The sequence below is a fragment of the Trachurus japonicus genome, chromosome 9 (genome assembly GCF_045865225.1).
Source record: "Trachurus japonicus isolate A0001 chromosome 9, Traja_1.0".
NCBI lineage: Eukaryota > Metazoa > Chordata > Actinopteri > Carangiformes > Carangidae > Trachurus > Trachurus japonicus.
The window spans coordinates 10,163,861-10,186,533 of record NC_140915.1 but is presented as its reverse complement, the minus strand read 5'-3'; the positions used below and the strand labels follow the sequence as shown (position 1 = coordinate 10,186,533).

Sequence of the window (22,673 nt, the reverse complement as noted above, 5' to 3'; positions counted from 1 at the left end):
CTCCACCAGCCGTCTCTTCACCTTAATGTTGTGCCACAAAACTTGAGGTTTCAAGGCCTGTGTGTGTGTGTTTTGTTTCTTTGTTTTCTTATCTGTACGATGCAGAGCTGTTGCACTGAGCTGCAGCTAAATGTAAAACCTCTGTCTCACTGTCGATGTCATTTGCTGCCGTTTCAGCCGATTTTTTCAGCCACTAATGTGCAGTGAGTCTGAGGACGGAGAATTCAGGCCATTGTTGGATTTAAAACAAAGAACACCAACAAAAAAAGGACAGAAAGTGGAAAGGATTGGTATATTTAAAAGTTTAAAACACTCAAGTTTAAACTTTATGAGAAAAAAACTTTTGACTTTTTGAAATAACTCATTTTCAAGTCAAGTCAGGAAACACAACTCTACAAATAACAAGTATTTCAAGTTTGATAAGAACTTCCACCGCAGGAATGAAAAACAAACAACATCTGTCCAACTTTGCAAAGTGTAGAGACATGTTTCATTACTTTGTAGAAAAAAATCCCACAATTTGGGGAATTTTTGGTAGGTTTTGTTTGTCAATTTATGAGTTTTTCTCGCATATTTTTTGAGTTTATAATGTCAGAGAATATCCTTGTGTTGAAAACTTGAGTTGAAAACTCACTTCAAAACTCTTTCTCTTCCAACTCATTAAAAAAAAAAAAACTACAGCAACACAATAATGAACCATTATCTAGGAAATAAACTCCACATTTGAAGGAGCCTTTAAAAATGAGTAGCCAATCACATAACAGCCCCTGAATCAGGACACAGTAATAATCTAACCTCATTGATAAAAAGCTGGTTGACAAAAAAAAATTCTCAGGAACAAAATGTTCCAGAAAGTTGACTCAACCCCTTCTCTAAAACTTTAAAATATAACAAGACAGGCTTTTAATGCAGCGTTTAGTGAGCTGCTCTACAAATTAATGGGTTTTTTTTTCTCTCACCCAGAATCTGTGTCGACTCAGTATCACAACTGGTTGTGAGAAGAGATGAAAACAGGTTTCAAAAACACTGTGTCTGCAGTGTTAATCCACAGTGCTAGTGTGCGTACATGCAAATTAAACACATATAGCATTGAAATCTATATATAGTGTATATGTATAAATGTAAAAATAGGCAGGAGGGAGAGAGACGCTGAGCTGCATGTATTCAGATATTCATGTGTTTACAGCGTGTAGGTTGTTTCTTTATCAGACATTTAGCCGTAATTATGACATCATCATGTGAAATACATAAGAGATGTCAGATCAAGTGCAATCAAGAGGCAGATGGTTGTGTATTCACACACAGAAACATCATATGCATCATTTATATTGTCATATGTAGGCTATACATACATAGACACACACTAAGACAGCAGAGAAATGCTGAGAGCTTCTGGGTCTGAACGTGATGGAGATGAACACACACACACATACGCATCCGATTGTAAACACATTACTCTCACTTCAAACACCCAAACAGTTTTAAACAAGACAAACACATCAGCCGTCTGCCGCAGCGCCGCACACGCAGCCATCCCTCACACACACACACACACACACACACACACACTCAAATCAACTGACCTCCTTCCACACTCTGTTTTCTTCCCGACGTCACCTCGGTGTGTCTCAAATTGAGTTTTCTCTCCCGCCCCGTTGACGCCTGGTGGACTGAGAGAAATTGCCTCGTGAGAAAAAGAAAATCAAAAAAAAAAATCATTTTCCCTGGATGAAAATATATTCCTGATCCAGCAACGTGTCATCTGAGACAATTTTTTTAGAGTAAGTGGGCAGAATCAGGCGGTGAGGGGAGAAAGACATGAAACATGAAAAACTCATTTTTGTACGAAAGTTTTAAAGTGTGCGAGCTGGTTGTTAAAGATCCCAGATTTTACACTTGTTAAACACTGTCACATATTCTGCACGAGGTAGAAACAAGTTCAAGAAACTCAAGTAAAACACTCAGAAAAACCAAATCTTGCATGATCAAGTGGGCGGGGCTTGGTGGCTGCTTTGTTGTGACATCACAAAGTTACAGGAAGTCCTTTGCATTAGAGAAATATCACTTTGTTGTTATAGAACACTAACAAACAGATTTTTCACAGTTTTTAACTGTTTTTCTGGTGCTTGAATTATGTAAAAAAAAAAAATAAAAAAAATAAATATGAATAATTTTCTTTCTTTAGATTTCAGCTAATTTCACCTGAGAAAGCTTTAGTGTAACGTTATAGGTGTATCGTTGCATGTTTTACTCAAAGAAGCTGTGAAAAGTCCTGTTCATCATTAGAAATAATAATAATAAAACTAACAATGATGCCGATAATCACTGATCAGTTCACTACTACTATTAAATGAAGGCAGAGGCAGAAAAGACATGTTGTATTATATGTTATAAGTCTTGAAATTTCCTTCTGGAATCAGTCTTTAACCAACAGGACTGAGATCCAGTCTCAGATGTTTGAGGACCGTTAATGTGAAATCTGTGCTTTTATTTTGAAATTCACCAAACCTGCATGTTTTTTATTATCCTGGTGACACTGATGATTAATTCCAGGTCACAAAACTCCTCCTGTTGTACATGAAAATCAAAAACTGATGCTCTTGAAGCCACCTCTCTGATTGGAGGTGGACACTCACACACACACACACACACCTACACACACACACACCTACACACACACACACACACACACACACACACACACACACATACACACCAATAGGGGGAACAGGGGACCTGTCGGGCCAAGCTGCCAAGAGGGGTCTTATGTTTACACTTATTTTGAAAAAACAAAAATGGAATATAAAATTTACTTTTAAGGTGTTTTACCATAATATTACTGAAAATGTGACTTTTAATTATTTTTAGAGAAATTGCCAAGAGGGGACCTGGATCTCTGAGCGACATTTACCTATCAAAGAGTGGACCTCCACATACTGCAGTGGAGCTGTCTGCACCCATTCATTCACCTAACGACCCATTCATTCACCTAATGAGTCCTTGTTCACAACAATGACTTTCTCAGTTTCTTTCAAAAATGGATAATATAACTTTAGAGTTATCATTACTTATTTTAAAGTCTCTGTAGTACAAATTGTATATAAATATATAATCATGGCCACATTTGAGAGTGAATATTTTTTATTGAATTGCATGCAGTTCAGAAGTAACATGACTGCATGCACTAATATCAAGTTCTGCAGTATAAGCAACAACATTTACTTTAAACCGGCTTTAATATAGATTAATTATTTTTTCTTAACAAAGATAATTTGCTCGTCCGTCTTTACTCATCCATAAATGCGTTGCCTCTGTCATTCTTAGCAGTCCAAGAGGGGATCTACTATCATCTCAATTTTAAATAGTCAAAATGCTCTAGACATTTGGTTTCACCAATTAATAGGAAATAGGAATGCATTTTATTTATTGTTTTGCATTGCAGAAAAAAGGTCCACACTTGGTTCATATGGAATGACAGGGGTCCACTGTTGGCTGGTGCATAATGACACAGGTTCCCACTTAGTTAGCATGGAGTGACATACACACTCCATCATGTATGAATATGAAAGAAATAAGCAAAAGTGATCATTCTTAAGATATTTTTTTTAATCAAAACTTAACACAAACATTTCTAATGAAGTAGCACCAATAATGTTTTCATTATTTTTAAATGTAGGTTGTACTACTGCAACACACATATCTACAGTCTATTAATTTTTCCCCTACAAGAGTTTTTATACTCCTTGACTGCATTTTTGTTATAGGAAAAAAATATTTGAATTAAAACTAAGGGTTTTAGGTCATTTTAATGTACTTGCATCATGAATCTGTATTTATGAGGATGTATTTTATTTACTGTTTTACATTACAGAAAAAGGTCCACACTTGGTTTATATGGAATGACAGGGGTCCACTGTTGGTTGGTACGGAGTGACACACACACTCCAGCATGGGTGGATAAGCAGAAATGAGATAAATTGCTAAGTTTTAAGATACATTTTTAATCTAAATTTAATACAAACATTTGTAACTATTAATACACACAACACACACACACAAACACATGCAAACACACATATTTAAACTAAAGTAGCACTGGTGAAGTTGTCATTGTAGTTTTTTTAAAACATGGAATGTACTGTGAAAACTCAATGGCAACCTATCAAGATACTTAAGGGAATATTTCAGTTATTGACATTTATGGCTCAACAATAAAACATGTATGGGAAAATAAAGGAGGCGCTGGGGGGGTCATCAGTTTGTCTGAGATACAAGGGATAATTCTTCTAGAGGATGGATTAACCTCACTAAGTAATATGATATACCACTGCAACACACCTTTCTACAGTCTGTCAAGTTTTTTGACTTACTGAAGTTTCATACTCCTTGACTGCATTGTTGTCATGGGAAAACTACTTTAAATAACTAAACTCAGGATTCAACATGGTCTGATGGCCCAGAGCCACAAAGTGTTATTCTGTAGTCACCTAATGTCCCATATAGATGAAGCTCTGTGGTGGCCACCTATTGTCACTCTTCTACTTTTTAACAGCACATGGTTTCAATCAATTTTAATGTACTTGCATTCTAAATATATATTAATAGGGATGCATTTTATTTACTGTTTTACATTACAGAAGAAGGTCCACACTTGGTTTATATGGAATGACAGGGGTCCACTGTTGGTTGGTGCATAATGATACAAGTGCCCACTTAGTTAGCATGGAGTGAAATACACACTCCATCATGTATGAATATGAAAGAAATAAGCAAAAGTGATCATTCTTAAGATATTTTTTTTTCATCAAAACTTAACACAAACATTTCTAATAAAGTAGCACCAATAATGTTTTTATTGTTTTTGTAGGTTGTACTACTGCAACACACATATCTACAGTCTATTAATTTTTCCCCTACAAGAGTTTTATACTCCTTGACTGCATTTTTGTTATAGGAAAAAATATTTGAATTAAAACTAAGGGTTTTAGGTCATTTTAATGTACTTGCATCATGAATCTGTATTTATGAGAATGTATTTTATTTACTGTTTTACATTACAGAAGAAGGTCCACACTTGGTTTATATGGAATGACAGGGGTCCACTGTTGGTTGGTACGGAGTGACACACACACTCCAGCATGGGTGGATAAGCAGAAATGAGATAAATTGCTAAGTTTTAAGATACATTTTTAATCTAAATTTAATACAAACATTTGTAACTATTAATACACACAACACACACACACAAACACATGCAAACACACATATTTAAACTAAAGTAGCACTGGTGAAGTTGTCATTGTAGTTTTTTTAAAACATGGGATGTACTGTGAAAACTCAATGGCAACCTATCAAGATACTTAAAGCAGAAGTAAGTGATATATTTGTGTTAATATAAGTCTTAAATAGTTATATCTTCCGACAGCAATCACTTACATAGAGTGTTTGGTCTGAAACACGGGTCTGTCAGTCACTCTGCTCTGCTCTGAGCCGAAGAGAAAACATTTATCGTATCCTACAGTTTTTATCCAATGAGGAGAGAGAACGGCATGCAGGGCTGTGTGTGCAGCCAAGGGACGCCGTGAATGTGGTGACGTAGGGACGAGGACTGTTATGGTGCGTTCAAGGCAACTCGTATTTTTCCGACCGTGAAGTGGTACCAGTTCGATCTGGTACGAGTTCACCGGTCGGAAGTTACGAGTGGCCGTTATAGTGACTTTCTCCGGTAAAACAGGTCGGAAAAACACGAGTGGGTTGCCTGGAACGCTACAAAGCCGTAAGTTGTGACTTGAAGCTGTAATTTACGATTTCAAAAGCCTGCCTGGAACGCAGCATTAGCGAAAACGACCGGACCGCTTACTTCTGCTTTAAGGGAATATTTCAGTTATTGACATTTATGGCTCAACAATAAAACATGTATGGGAAAATAAAGGAGGCGCTGGGGGGTCATCAGTTTGTCTGAGATACAAGGGATAATTCTTCTAGAGGATGGATTAACCTCACTAAGTAATATGATATACCACTGCAACACACCTTTCTACAGTCTGTCAAGTTTTTGACTTACTGAAGTTTCATACTCCTTGACTGCATTGTTGTCATGGGAAAACTACTTTAAATAACTAAACTCAGGATTCAACATGGTCTGATGGCCCAGAGCCACAAAGTGTTATTCTGTAGTCACCTAATGTCCCATATAGATGAAGCTCTGTGGTGGCCACCTATTGTCACTCTTCTACTTTTTAACAACACATGGTTTCAATCAATTTTAATGTACTTGCATTCTAAATATATATTAATAGGATGCATTTTACTTATTGTTTTGCATTGCAGAAAAAAAAGGTCCACACTTGGTTTATATGGAATGACAGGGGTCCACTGTTGGTTGGTGCATAATGATACAAGTGCCCACTTAGTTAGCATGGAGTGAAATACACACTCCATCATGTTATGAATAAGAAAGAAATAAGCAAAAGTGATCATCCGTAAGAGAACTCTTTCATCACAGCTCCACGTTACACTTGTTCCAGGCTCTGCCCGTCGTTTTTTTCTAGAAATAGAAACTTTTTCCAACTTTTTTATCTCCGTAGCGATCGCACTCGTCTTCTCCTTCTTCTTCACTTCTTGCTCTGATCTACAGTCTCATTCGTTCTACACATCCCAGAAGCCCCAAAATTACTCACAGTGTGGGCGACAGCGTCCCCATTTACCAGCCGCAGAAAACTGCGTTTTTGACATATGTCAATGGCACTCAATGAGTTAAGTGGGAGGTACACAATAAATCTAATTCTAATCAAATTTATTTTGAAAACAAATAGTAGACTGGCAATCTGATTCAGTGATTAATTTGTTACACATTTGGGTTGCTTCCTAATGATTTTTTGATGTTTTAGTACCCAGCCAAACACAAGTGTGTATATTCCTTACTATCTACAGTATGTATGTGCCTTGTAGGCACTTTACTTGCAAGTGTGTGTATGCAGTGTTTTATAAATCTGAATATTTTTTGTCACATCACATCTACCCCGACACTTTAGAGCGCTTCTGTCTCGACGCCGTGTTTGCCTTCGTTCTGACCTGAACACAGCATGTGTTGTTTGGGTTAGAAACATGCACATTTGCAAAGGAAAAAAAGCTAAATCGATTAGCGGAATCATTAAGCATGCACACACACAATCCCAAGGAAATGATCACGTGGGAACCAGTTCTGAAGAGGAAACCGGTTCTCAGTTCCCACCCATAGACTTCAGTCTATGATGTGGACACAAAAGCATTCCTCTACATTGAAGTAGTGAAGTCATCAACACTCATGTATTTCACAGATCCTAAATCCTGGTACACACATAGAGATTCTCTAAATTTCAACCAATTTTTTTTATCTGTGAAAGACCCCACACATGAAGATAAAAAATCTGTGATTGAACAGTTTTGATCGTATTGTGTGTGGTGTGCTGTGATATTCCAAACACAGCTCACCACACACATTAAGATTTTTCAGAATCTTGACCCTCCGGTCAGAAAACTCAGAAAGAGATCAGTATTGTTTGTAGCTACTCTTTCGGGTCTATTTCCGGAATGGACAATGAGAGCGATGTAATTTTTTTTTAATGAAAGCGGCACACTTCAGCCTTTACAACGATACCATCTGTGTGTGTCTGTGTGTCTGTGGCTTCGGACGCCGAGCAGTCAAGCGGCTGTGAGCGGCGGTCACATGATCGCTTAAACATGGCTGCTCTATTGCTGGCTGTTGCCGGCTATGATCGCTACCGTCTTTGCTATCGGCTATCAGGAAATCTCCCGTGTATGCGTGAATGTCTGTGTGAACCTCATGTAATGCCAGGGCTGCACCGTGGCTCTCTGTGGGATTGCCGGTGTTGTGTCGAGAAGTGGCTTGCCGCGAGCAGCATGCAGAGCTTGGCAAGCAGGCACTTCTCAGCACAACACCGGCTTTCCACACACAAGATGACTTTTGATTTGTAAATATTGAACATGTTTAATATTTACGATTATCGGCGTCAAACGTTTTCCGAGGCGATTGTTGTGAGAATTTTGACTCTTAACACACCACACACTACAAGAGAATCTCATAAAATAATCTTAAGACCTTAGGATAATCGGCCGATTTTTGTCTTTGGTCGGAAGGGGGAAAATCGGGGCAAAATCAGCCCGATTATCTTTATGTGTGTGGTAGGCTTAACTCTACCTCCACTCTCCACTCTAAATGTGGAACTGGCTTCTGAGAAGTGAGTGAGGGCTTTAAATCTGTGCCAGACGACTTGTGTCAGTCCTTGACTGTCGGCAGTGTGGGGGATGGTTTCTTGTAGCTGACGATGGTCGTTAGCAACTCTGAAGGGCAACCTGAAAAAGACTAACATCCTTCAGCCAAGATCTTATATCCAAATCAGACTAGCAGACAATGGAATTCCCCAGTCCTAGGTTGGCCATGTGCTACACACCTATGGACTTCTGTGACAACTGTTAAGAGTGGGTGTCCCAGCAATAATCCACCCTGTCAAGTCTTTGATGAGTTTTGTAAAGGTGTGTGATGCCTTGTGATCAGTATAATATTTTGTCAGCCTTTATATGATCTACCATTGTGTGCCAGTAGAAATGTTGTCTGAAATTAGGATTAATCAGATTGCCAGAGATACAGGGGATAAATCAGCTATAGTGGATGGAATAACTCCAAAATACTCACTGTTGAACTACTGCAACACACATTTTTACTTACCAAACTGTTAGCTCTACTGAGTTCATGTATACCTGTCTGAATATTTTTGGTCCACAACAAAAATGAAAACTAAAGCTAAATTTGTGTTTTTTTTCTGTATATTACACACTGTATCACATCGTCATACACATCTATAGATGAAATTGGTGTATAAATTGAAACCTAATTTAAAGTTGTCAAAAGGTACAGGATTGGCACAGGATCAGAGAGTTTACATTAAGTGGGAAGTACACAATAAAAGCTGTATTCAGTTCACACTGGTGCTCAGCAGAAATGGGTCTGATTGCTTTCAGGATGTGTGGATTGTACATTCAACAATCCCATATTACCTTATTCATAGCATCTGAAGTGGATTATAAACAAATTCAATTAATTGTGTTCAGAAGATGGTTATCTAATTAATGTATATTTTTAAGTAATTCATTTCTTATCTATTTTGGTTGTTTCCTAATGATTTTCTTTCGTTTCAGTACCCAGCTAAACACAAGTGTGTATATTCCTTATTATCTAGGTATAACCTTGTGCATGTTTGTAGTAAGCAATGTGACTTCATTACATTTACACACAGTTTTCTAAGTAGAGTTGAACTTTTTTAATGGGGTTTCAGTCTATGATGTGGGCACAAAACATTCCTCTACATTGAAGTAATTAAGTCGCCAGCACTCATGTATTTCACAGATCCTAACTTTAAGGTAGAGTTGTTGAACTGGGATCTGAGAAGTGAGTGAATGGAGTGAGAGCGGAGTGAGTGCCAGGTGACCTGTGTCAGTCCTTGAGTGTGGGCAGTGTGGGGGATGGTTTGTCGTCGCTGACGATGGTCGTTAAGCATTTTCAGGTTGGGCTTCAGAGTTTCTACCTTCTTTCAGCCAATATCTTTATCCAAATCAGACCGACTGAGACACAGGTATTCCCAGGTCTTAGGTTGGCCATGTGCTACCTACGCACCTATGGCCTTTGGTGACTCAACTTCTGTGGCAACTGTAAAGAGTGGGTGTACCAGCAATATTCCATTTTGTCTAAAGAATTGTCAGTTCTTTGATGAGTTTTGTGAAGGTGTGAAATTACCTGTTATAATATTCTGTGACAGGGCCTTTATATGAGCCACCATTGTCTGCTAGTAGTAATGCTGTCTGAGAACAATTAACATGGAATAAGAAATTACAGGGGTGCAAACTTGTCACCTTTCGGCGAAATTCGCCGTTTTGGATCCCAAATTGGTCATTTGTGTGATTCGTGTAAATCCGCAATAAAAAAAAAATTGAGAGAGGGGGGGGGGGGGGGGGCCGGCGAGGCGAGGCGAGCCGAGCCGAGCCAATGCACCTGTCTCTTTAAGGCGCATGCACCTTATCTGGATGACAACGAGTGGTGGCAGCGCTCCTCTTCTGTCCAGCAATACACACCTGAAGCTTCACTTTTAATACAGACTAACTAACGCAACTTTTTGAGCATGGCGAGTGAAAGAGTCGGAGCTAGAAGATGCGCCAGCAGCGTTGTATAGGTGCTGTATGGGACCGCGTGTGTGTGATGATCGCGATCGCGGCCAATTAGCGATTAGCGCGTTTAGCATAATTAGCTCCAGTGTCTCCTTCTCTGGAGGAGGGTCTGACGAGCGAGACTAGCTCCAGTGCGACCTGTGCATGGATGTATTATATTAACGGACCTGTGCAGCAGCAGCAGGAGGAAGAGGAGGAGGAGGTGGACTGACTGTGGCAGGACACCTCTGCCTCTGTTTCACTTTATGTTGCTGGTAAATAATGTGGTTGTAAGAGTAGTAGGCTAAAGTTAAATTATTTTGTATGCACTAATTAAAGGGGCAGAGCTTTAAGAGACATTTTAGCTTTTATATTTTATAAGATATATTTTTTGTAAGAAGTTCCACAATTAATAAATATAGGTTATATATTTCAATGAATATCTAATTGTTCTTAGCATTTGTTAGATAACTTTCTTTGCCCAATAAATTAAAACATGTTGGAACTATCAAAGTCTCCTCTCTTGCAGCCATTATCTCACTACTTTGAACCTCAGACTGTCACAATGATGGATCAGATGTCAGACTGCCTCATTGTTTAAGTTTTAACCTGAATATACGAGACATGATTGATTTTCCCAAGGATCAAAGTATACGAAACCGAACCGAAAACCATGACCACAAAACCGTGAACCGAACCGTTTGCTTGAACATCTTTTAAATACATATTGCCGCTTAATATGTTTTATGTAGCCTATGGCATTTTTAAGCTTCATGTGTGTTATTGGACAGAAAGAGCAGCGCTGCCTCGGAGCATAGCCTACGTACAGAAAACACATTTACATCAATAAATAAATGTTTCACAATGAACCAATCCGTCTGTATGAAATTGTATTTAGTTTGAAGGCAAGGTTTGCAAGGTTCATCTGATGGACATCGAGGGACAGATTCTCTAAGTTTTGCACAGCTTTTGCTCATGCTAAACCTGCATAGGCTGAAGACCCCCTTCACATGTTTCAAAACCAAACACAGAGAGACAGATTGTGCAGGTTTAACAGGAGCAAAAGCTGTGCAAACCTGAGTAAATCTGGACCCTAGTCTCATGCTAAAATTGACTGTAAATTCACCTTTAAAGTTGGTTTTTAAAAAAAATTGCCCGGGGGAGCATGCCCCCGGACCCCCCTAGGGGGTCGGTATCTTGTCACCTTTTTTACCCCTGATGAGTTTGCACCCCTGAAATTAGGATTCATCAGACTGTCATGGATACAGGGAATATGTCAGTGTGTGGACGGAATAACCCCAAAAACCCCCCTGTTAAACTACTCATTAAAAGGTATTTAGAAAATCAAGGGAAACAAAGGAACGCATAAATATAAAAACACATGCAAAGCCTTACAAAGCCTTGTAAAGGACAATTAGGACACAGCAAGAACTATATTCCTCAGACACGGTCCACACCACTGTCAACTTTTTTTATTTGTGTTGCAGCAGTTCAACATTGAGCTATTTGGGGTTATTCCATCCACACAATGCCTTATCCCTTGTATCTCTGACAATCTGATGAATCCTAATTTCTTGTGCCATGTTAAGTAAGCTGTTGTTCCCAGACAACATTTCTGGCAGAGAATGGTAGCTCATAAAAATGCTCTGTGACTCTATATTGCATTTACCCATGTCTCAGTCAGTCTGATTTTAATGTAAGTAAGTGGAGTGAAATGCACACTCCATCATGTATGAATAAGAAAGAAATAAGCAAAAGTGATCATCCTTAAGAAAAAATTTTCATCAAAACTTAACACAAACATTTCTAATAAAGTAGCTCAGATAAATACAGTGGGGCCAGGCCGTTAAGTGCTTTAAAAAGTTATATGTTAAGAAACAGGAGTAATGTGCTCACGTCTATTAGTGTTAGTTAAAAGACGGGCAGCAGCGTTTGGGACAAGTTGGAGGCGACTGAGTGAAGAACTGATTACTGCAACGCATGGATGGCTTTCTCGAGGTCGTGACAGTTTAAAAACATTTTGACTGTGTGAATGTGTGTGGCAATAGTTTAACATAGGGATCCTCTCAATTAATTATCCCTTGTATCTCTGACAAACTGATGATCCCCATTCCCTCTGTATTTTCCCATATCAAATTGTCGTATATCAGTAGGCTACCTCTTTGATGGTTTACTTGTACATAATATCATCGTAGGTTGCCATTGAGTTTTCACAGTACCCCCCACATAAAAAAACACAACATTACCGTTGCTACTTCATTATAAATGTTTGTATTAAGTTTTGATGAAAGTTTTGAGCTTTTGAGGTTAATCCATCCTCTAGAAGAATTATCCCTTGTATCTCAGACAAACTGATGACCCTCCAGCTCCTCTTTTATTTTCCCATACATGTTTTATTGTTGATCCATAAATGTCAATAACTGAAATATTCCCTTAAGTCTCATGATAGGTTGCCATTGAGTTTTCACAGTAACTAACCCTAAGTAACTAAATATGTGTGTTTGCATGTGTTTGTGTGTGTGTGTGTTATGTGTATTGATAGTTACAAATGTTTGTATTAAATTTAGATTTAAAATGTATCTTAAAACTTAGCAATTTCTCTCATTTCTGCTTATCCACCCATGCTGGAGTGTGCGTGTCACTCCGCACCAACCAACAGTGGACCCATGTCATTCCATATAAACCAAGTGTGGACCTTTTTCTGTAATGTAAAACAGTAAATAAAATACATCCTTATAAATACAGATTCATGATGCAAGTACATTAAAATGACTTAAAACCCTGAGTTTTAATTCAAATATTTTTCCTATAACAAAAATGCAGTCAAGGAGTATAAAACTCGTGTAGGGGAAAAATTAATAGACTGTAGATATGTGTGTTGCAGTAGTAGGCTACACCCTACATTTAAAAATAATGAAAACATTATTGGTGCTACTTTATTAGAAATGTTTGTGTTAAGTTTTGATGAAAAATTTCTCTTACGGATGATCACTTTTGCTTATTTCTTTCTTATTCATACATGATGGAGTGTGTATTTCACTCCATGCTAACTAAGTGGGCACTTGTATCATTATGCACCAACCAACAGTGGACCCCTGTCATTCCATATAAACGAAGTGTGGACCTTTTTCTCCAACGTAAATCAACAAATAATTCCTATACAGATTTATGACGCAAATACATTAAAATTAATTGAAATCACATGCATTTAAAAAGTAAAAGTCTGACCATAGGTGGCCCCAACAGGGCTTCATTTATATGAGATGTACGTGGCCAAAAAGTAACTTTTTGTGGCTCTGAGCCATCAGGCCATGTCAAACTGTGAGTAGTTTAAGTATTTTCCCGTGACAACAATGCAGTTAAGTAGTATAAAACACCAGTACAGTGAAAAATTAATAGACTGTAGAAATGTGTCTGGCAATAGTTTAACATAGGGACTTTGTGAGATTAATCCTCTCAATGAATTATCCCTTGTATCTCTGACAAACTGATGATCTCCCAAACCCTCTGTATTTTCCCCAAAGATAACAAATTGCCGTGCCAATACTTTAATATCAGTTACTCTTTGATGGTTTACTTGTACATAACATATCATCGTAGGTTGCCATTGAGTTTTCTGTAATATAAAACAGTAAATAAAATACATCCTTATGAATACAGATTTATGATGCAAGTACATTAAGATTACCCTAAATCCTAAAACCCTCTATTAAAAAATGAATAGACTGTAGAAATGTGTGTTGCAGTAGTACACCCTACATTTAAAAAATAATTACAACATTATTGGTGCTACTTTATTAGAAATGTTTGTTTTAAGTTTTGATGAAAGTTTTCTCTTAAAAACTATCACTTTTGCTTATTTCTTTCTTATTCATACATGATGGAGTGTGTATGTCACTCCATGCTAACTAAGTGGGATCGTGTGTCATTATGCACCACCAACAGTGGACCCCTGTCATTCCATATAAACCAAGTGTGGACCTTTTTCTGCAATGTAAGTCAACTAATAATTCCTATACAGATTGAGAACACATGTATATTGTAAAATTGAAACCCTGTGCTTAAAAAAAACTGGACAAGCAACAATAGCAAGGTCAATTATTTTTAATGTTTAATCAGAATTCAACAGAAATTATCTAAATGACCATTTTATCTCAAATGTTGTCATGGGTGATCAATTTTTTCAATATTTTAAAATTTCTATTATACCTAATACAGTGTTGAGTTTAAACTTAAGACATCCATGAAACTGGGACCTTCATATTTTGTTACGGAGAATAACAAATTATGTTTCAAGGTACTGGTTTGTTCACTAAGGAGCCTGTTTGATAGCCTCTCTACAGTCTGAAAGGCTGCCGGGGCTGCAAGTCGTTCACACTATGGAGGAGTGTAAGAAACGACGTGTGTGAATGAGTCGTTAAAATCCCTGCTCCAGCCTGCCGGGGCACTGCTGAATATGGTATTTTACACACACACACACTCAGGTCCCCTCTTGGCTAAAGTTGAAAAAATTAACCAGAAGGTTTTTCACATGATTTTAAGTTGATTTAAAGCATGTCCAACAGGGGACCTAAAAAAAGTCCCCTGTTGGCTGCTTGGTCCCCTGTTGGTGAATGTGTAACGACGCCGATGTCCCCTCTTAGATAGGAACAACAGTGCACACACACACACACACACACACACACACACACACACACTCCCCTTCTTCAAGTCAAAAGCTCCATAAAGCAGCTGGTGAAAGTGAGTGTTCCTCCGCCATAAAACCAGCAGCGTGTACGGCTGATGGGACGGAGAGCAGGACGATGAGTCCCAGGCAGCTCGTCTCTTTAACAGGCTGCTTCACACACACACACACACACACACACACACAAACGTGCACAGATATATATCACATAGATAGAGGGATTCTCGCTAACACAAACAAAGACATTAGGAAGCTTCAACACCTCAGCACACACACATATAAAGTTAAGTTACCTAAGGCTGTTAAACTGCACCTGTATTAAGTGCAGAAGACATTGATTTTCCGTAATCAATCAATCATCTAATAGATACAGAACATGCAGGCAGAGCCATGTATACTAAAAAAAGTACTATTACAAATTAAAAGCCCCATACATTCTTTAAACATGAGGTAAAACAAATAAATTGTCACTAAAGTTATTTAAAGGTACATTGTGTAGGAATTACTCAATTCAACTCAATCGTATTTTTCACGCTGCATTCACGTGAAATTGGGCAGACAGCCGCTGCACGTAACAGCATAAACAAGCCTCTATGTAAGCAAGTGGTCCATCAGCAGGAGGCAAAACAATACATGTTGATGTCGTATTGTTTACCTGACCCACGTTTTACCGGCTTTCTCTCGACTCCTGTGACTAAAATGACGTCTGGTTTGTTACAGACGGCCGTCTGCCCGACTGCAGGTGAATGCAGCATCAGTGTAACGCTCCATTCCTCCTCACTGCGTTACCGCGGTGACCACGAGGAGAAGTTACACAATGTCCATTTAATAAATTCATATTAAGCCTTAAAACCAGTCGTCTGGACCTCCTGTAACTTTGTGATGTCACAACAGAGCAGTAATGAAGCCCCGCCCACCTTGACCCCACATTGGTTTCCCTGAGTGTTTTATTCTGAAATCTGCTAAATTTTTTCATCCAGAAAGAGGATCTGGTTCTTATATCCTCTGATGGATCAATCTTTCAAAATAAAACACCAGAAATATGGGCACTAGTGTCAAAAAAACTGAGAAAACAGTTAAATATTCATGTGTAAATGTTAATAATGGTAATAAATGTGTGACCTAAGTGACAATGATGAACTGCAGCTTTGTCTCTGGTTGAAGATCTTCGTTACATCACATTGAAATTCAACCTCTGTGGTGCCTCATTTCCTGTTAATCGATCTGCTGCTTCTATCTAATAAAGGCAATAAACAGCGGCAGCAGATATCAGGCAACTAAATCTGGTTTTGTCTTGTTTTTATCGATTCAGTCCCGGCTTTAAAACAAACAAACAAGCAGAAACCACTCTAAAATTGTCTAGAATCAGTTTTTAAAAGGCTGTGGAAACATTACACTGCAAAGATTTAAAAAATGTATGTGTGGGAGGGGGAAAGAGGGAATCTGTGTGTGCGTGTGTGTCCTCGTCCTCTCATTCTGCTCCAGGATTTAGGCTGAAATCCCATTTAAACCTGGGCTTTGATTTAAGAAGCAGTGTAATTTAGTGGAATCTAAAAAGTCTCATTAGTTCCCTCAAAGACCTTTCATGTCCCGCATGAACAAAAACCAAACGTCCTCTATTTGACTGAGATAATCACAGTGTTTAACCAGATGCAGTTTGAGGTGCTACTGTTACTCAGCATGTACACACACACACACACACACATCCACACACAGCTCCATTAACTCATTGAGTGCTGCACTGTTTTCCAAAGCTTTAAAGGGTCATTTTCATTTTTTAACAATCTGGACCTTATTTCTAGCATAAAATATGATCATTTACTCACCCAGATAACTTTGGTGTCATTACGAGTCGTTCCGACAAAATTAGCTCCAGCCAAGAGCCGCGTATATCCGTATAATGTGGAATGCGGAATGCAGCCTCTAAATAACACATTATCTGCCGCGAAAGTCGTTCATTTCACCAATATTTAGTTATGATAGGCTAGTGCTATTCCCCTCTTATCGCTATGAGATAATAACAGAACGTCACCAGACAGAGTTGTTTTAGAGGGAAATGCAGAGACTGCTCGACGAAAAACTGTCCCTGAAGGCAACGCACATCAGGGGTTTTGCATGAATTTACCTCTAAAACAACTCTGTCTGGTAACGTTGTGTTATTATCTCATAGCGTGGTGAATGTGCAGGTCACAACTTGTCCACCAGAGCCTTGTGGAGTTGTTGGATTGTGTATTTGATGAGTTTGATGAGGGAAACCAAGAAATCCCATTAGCCTCCCTAGCGTAGCTCTGAGCAGCTCGTGGCTCTGCTCCGCCGTTCTAAAAATAGCTTGCACCGACAATTAAAGGTAACGAACCTACTGCTATGATTATATATTTCAAACATAAAATTTGACAAAACTTATAAATAACATGGGAAGTTTCATGGTGATATCTGTTAAATTTTTTTACCATATTCACCTGTAGTGTCTCCCCTTAAAAAAAATATATCAAAAAACCTAAAATGAAGCTTTTGGCACTGACGGCATGGGAACAAAAAACGTAAAATTACGTTTTTGGCACTCAGTGAGTTAATCTCTTTATCCTCCTCCTCCCTCAGGGAAACTGCGCAGACGTCAGTTCTACTCTCAGCCTCTGGAGAACGGCCGTGTCCTGGCTCAGGGCTCCACCTTCACCTACCAGGACGTCCTGGACCGGCTGCTGGTCTACACGCCGGAGATCGTCAGCGGCGGCGCCGACGAGATGGGCTTCACCCTCACAGACGGCGTCCACACGCACACGGGCCGCCTGCAGTTCACCATGGACGTCAGGAAGAGCGAGGGGCCGCGGTTGACGGTGAACAGAGGCCTGCAGCTGCCAGCAGGTCAGAGCCGCAGACGACGACACGTTAAGGGACATCGTTTGTGTGTGTGCAGGGAAAAAAAAAATGGAGGTTGAGACGCTTGAGTGCTCTGGTTTTTGTTTCAGGCTCGTCGTCTAAGATCACAGAGCAGAACCTGAAGGCGTCGGACATGGACTCGGACAACCTGAAGCTCCGGTACATCCTGACCAAAGACCTGCCGGCAGGAAAACTGCAGCTGAGCAAGAGCGAACGTGTCCAGAAGGTTTCTGTCAAAGGCCCCGTCCAGAGCTTCACGCAGGACGACGTCAACAAAGGTGAAAGTTTGTTTGTTTTTTTGGAAAAGTTTACTTCACAACCACCTCAGTTTATCCTTGAATCACTTTAGTTCTTGGTCAAAATTCAAACATGTACCTCGTTTTGGAGGCTGCAGAGATGTAACTAATAATTTACATTCGGATTTCTTGGTTTCCCTCATTAAACTCATCAAATACACAATACAACAACTCCAAAACACTCTGGTGGACAAGTTGTGACCTGCACATTCACCACGCTATGAGATAATAACAGAACATTACCAGACAGAGTTGTTTTAGAGGCAAATGCAGAGACTGCTTGATGAAAAACTGTCTCTGAAGGCAACGCGCATCAGCGGTTTTGCATGAACTTACCTCTAAAACAACTCTGTCTCATAACATTCTGTTATTATCTCATAGCGTGGTGAATGTGCAGGTCACAACTTGTCCACCAGAGCGTTTTGGAGTTGTTGGATTGTGTATTTGATGAGTTTGATGAGGGAAACCAAGAAATCCCATGAGCCTCCGTAGCGTAGCTCTGAGCAGCTAGCAGCTAGCAGCTCTGCTCCGCCATTCTAAAAATAGCTTGCACCGACAACGAACCTACTGCTGTGACTATAGGGATTATGGCAATGGGCCAATTTGCCAAAAATGTTGGAACTATCCCTTTAACCAGACCATGTTAGTTATGGATGTGTTATGGAAGTTCTGGTGGTGTTGTTCATACCAGTATTTACCAGAGGTTAAAACAGATAAAAGAGAAGGTCACAATGGGACTCGATAAAACAGGAATAAAATATCCTCATAAAAGTGGTGTCTACATTAAAACTTCTCAGCTTTCGATAAAAAATACATGCGCTGGTGGGCCTTTGTGCAAATTGCATCTGTGTTGGCCTCAAATGTGAGGTTCCTGTCAATAATGGTGCCCATGGTATTTGTACTTTCTGTTGTACAGTGTCGACCGCCTGACCATGAATAAAAACAGAGGGGGTGTGGTGGAGGCTTTTTCCTAAAATCAATAATAAGTTCTTTGATTATAAGAACATTCATTTTTAAAAATGAGCTCTCACACCACATGTTACACATGTTCTAATGTTTAGTCCTCTATGGTACGCTGCATTATGATGCCAGTGGGGGAAAAAATGTTTGGAGTGTTTTTATGTCTCAAAATAGACTAAATAAACATAATCTAAAGATCATCATACTGTATTAGAAACACCAGTCTCTGTAGACTTTCACCTTCACTGGCCTCATCCTCATCCTCATCCGAATTCTCATTCTCATCTTCCTCATCATCATCATAATAGCCTGATGTTTACTATACTGCATCCAAAATCAAATTTATTAAGGATAAAAACAAAATTATGATGAATTATATGTTTTTGAACATTATATTTACACCTAAACACACACTACCATAGTCTCATAATGCAATATTGATTCCATAATAGTCCACTGTTGCCTCAAGGCAACATTGCAATTTTCTTTAAGTACGTTGTTGCTTTTGGGCAACAGGTGCATTTGAACAAGTTTCCATTATTTAATAAGTAAATTAATTGCATGGAACTATTAAAAATTAAACTTTACTAATCTATTAGTGTAAATATTTTTTTTTCCAGATGAAAAAGGGCCAGGAAGTTATGTTTTCAGACCGTTTTAGTGGAGCAAAATGGCAAACCTGTTTCCTAAGTCTCCAAAAAAGGGTTTCAGTATGGCTTCTTGAAAGTCATGTGATAAATTAAAGCATTGTTATTGGTTCTCTAAGGTCTCTTCTCTTTTTTAAAGTATTACAGCATTAAATGGGATGAATTGTGGAGATGTGACAGGCCAAAAAGTGGTATGCTGCCTGAGGGCAACATGGTACCATAGAGGGTTAGCATCACTCTGAAAGCTTACAAGGAAAATCTTACCATGGACTATTGGTTGCTAATGGTTCATTTTCATTTTGTTTTCCTGATGTTACACTGCCTGGATTTCTCCCAGCTGTTTTTTGTTTTGTTCATGCACGTTGTTGTTCACTGAGTCTCAACATGACGTCGAGTTAACACAGCCCGCCCGCCTCTTCTTTTTTTCTCCGCAGGCCTGCTGCAGTACAGCCACGAGAAGGGCGAGAAGGGAGGCAGCTTGCTCTTCAAGTTCAACCTGGTTGATCCGGAGGGCAACAAACTGATCGACCAGTCCTTCTTCATCAGCGTGCTCGGTAGGGTTCCCACCTGCAGCGCTGAAATAAAATCTCAAGTGTTGTTTCATTTTGGTGGAGAAGAAAAAGCAATTACTACAGATCTGTCTGCCCCCCTCCCTCCTCTTTCTCTCTCTTCTGCCACATGCTCACTGATGTGTCGGGGCGCTCACACACATCCTGAATACAAACTGAACACGGAGCCACTTTCTGTTTCCAGCCGCTGTCGGTGATTTTTCACCCACATGCATCGTACAGAGATTTATGTCCAACCCACTCTGACAGCTTGTTAATTCCCCCCCCTGCAACTGCAACATTTGTTGTTGTTGTTTTTTCTCCCTAAAGCCTCTGTTTGTTCGTATACAGTAGTATGCTTGTTCGTTTTGTGTTAAATAAGCAGCTGCATTTGTTCTGCTGATGTCAAAATGAGGTTTGTTGACATTTATTTTAAAGGCTAAAGATTATGGAAATCTGTCACCTGAAACTTAACGGAGGGGAACAGGTGTGTTTTCTACTGCTGCAACTAAAACGTCAGCTTTGAAGACAGTCCCATACTGTGAAGGTTAAAAAAATATATATTAGTTGTGTACAGCCAGTGCACTATTTGTATTCGGATTCAGGCTTTTAAAAAAATTTCAGATTCGTATTCGGGACGAAACCAGAAGCTGGCTAACTTCCGCGTTAGCTCGCGGCTAACTAGAACGGGAATAAAATAATTTAATCGTGCGGCTCTTCTAGACTTTCCAAACATAATCGGACTGAATGGATCAAATTCTGGTAGTGAAACAAGTCGTTTCGCTGGGGTTGTGACACTCAAAAAAAATTATCCACCGTTTTATAGCCGCTTCTTTTCCCATTATTGTCTATGAGAAAAATGCTAAGTTGTTGAACGATGACCCTGGAAGTATCGGTGAGCACTTCCTGTCTACTGTAATGCAATGCATGCAGGGAGTTGCTGTTTCTTAGCAATCCTAACATGAACGTTCTAAAAATAGCTTGCACCGACAATTAAAGGTAACGAACCTACTGCTATGACTATAGAGATTATGGCAATGGGCCAATTTGCCAAAATGTTGAACTATCCCTTTAACATTTGTAGTTATCGGTATTTATTCTGTTTAAATATGCAAAGTTGCACTTCAAAATTCAAGTTCCTCATGGAAAAATAAAGTTCTTAATTTGCCAAAAATGTTGAACTATCCTTTTAAATAGGGCACGTTTTCTAATCATTTTGGCCTCCACTGTATATCTATTAGAGGATAGTATATACATACAGTATATCATCTCCTCTCTCAGTTTCTCTCTGGTGGTCGGTGTCAGCCAATCAGAAGAGAGAAGGCGGCTCTGTTGCCTTTCCTGAGCTCAGGGCAACAATTCACCTGAAAGGATAGAAAAATATTATGAGTCAATTTCTCATTATGGTACAAAAAGAAATAAAATAAAATAAAAAAGATTGGCTGAAGCAATGGAGGAGAAAAAAGTTCAGACTGATTCAGAGAGGCAGTGGGGAGAGAGAGAGAGAAGATAAGAGAGGTGTACATTAGGAAGTGAAGAAACTGAGAAATGACACCAGTTCAAACCTGGGAGAGATTAAGTGTGAAGGAGTGATATAGGACAAACGGATTAGGAAAAGATTGAGAGAAGGCAAGGGGGGGAAGTAATCAGAGCACAGTGTGGTGGGAAGAGATATGAACAGAGAAACTTCACTGTTGTCACATCTGACAGGGCAGAAGAGAGAAGGAAGGATGATAATAAGGCAACGGGATGGAAAAAAAAGAAGGAAAAAAAGAAGTGAGCCGGCAGAGATACAAGAGTCAGGACGCTGCTGTTCAACCGGGAGGAACAGACGATCCATCAGTCTGAACCTCTGCTGCCCCGACTGTCGTCTTTGAAATTTTAGCTGTGATTTTTACTCCGTATATATGTTTTCAAATAGAGACGAGGTCGGTGCCGGAGCAACGGTTTAAATAGACTCAATCAGAGTTACAGTTCATCTGATCAGACTCACTCTCTCTCTCTCACCACCAGAAACACTATTTCCTCTTGTGATAATGATGCTGTTGGACATGACGAGAGTCAGAGGAGAGTCTGCTCAATCCCACATCATAACAAAGCTGCACAGCAACAGAACTTTTTTAGTTAATTTTTAATGGATAATTTACTTTAATCAGTATCAAAAATGCTCTTCATGTTGTCCAGTTTCCTGCAGCGATCCCACTCTAAACCCACCAATGTCAAAAAAGTTATAGTTATGAATAAAAAGACAGTTTTTTCTTTGTATAAATTAACTTAAAGCTCCATACAGTATAAAGGTAGATGTTTGTGTTAAAGCTCCATACGGTATAAAGGTAGATGTTTGTGTTAAAGCTCCATACAGTATAAAGGTAGATGTTTGTATTAAAGCTCCATATAGTATAAAAGTAGATGTCCATGTGTAGTGTGATTATGAAGCAGCTCTAGGTTCTATATTAAAGGG

At 39.1% G+C, this 22,673-nt stretch overlaps 1 protein-coding gene across 2 annotated transcripts in view; it reads left to right on the top strand.

Moving 5' to 3' along the window:
* fras1 (Fraser extracellular matrix complex subunit 1) overlaps positions 1–22,673 on the top strand; it is a 341,854-nt gene that overhangs the window by 271,275 nt on the left and 47,906 nt on the right. For both annotated transcript variants that reach the window (XM_085785897.1, XM_085785896.1), the window contains 3 exons: positions 17,483–17,746; positions 17,851–18,039; positions 20,099–20,218. In XM_085785897.1, coding sequence (XP_085642023.1) covers positions 17,483–17,746; positions 17,851–18,039; positions 20,099–20,218 — 573 coding nt within the window. The remainder of the gene's footprint in view (positions 1–17,482; positions 17,747–17,850; positions 18,040–20,098; positions 20,219–22,673) is intronic.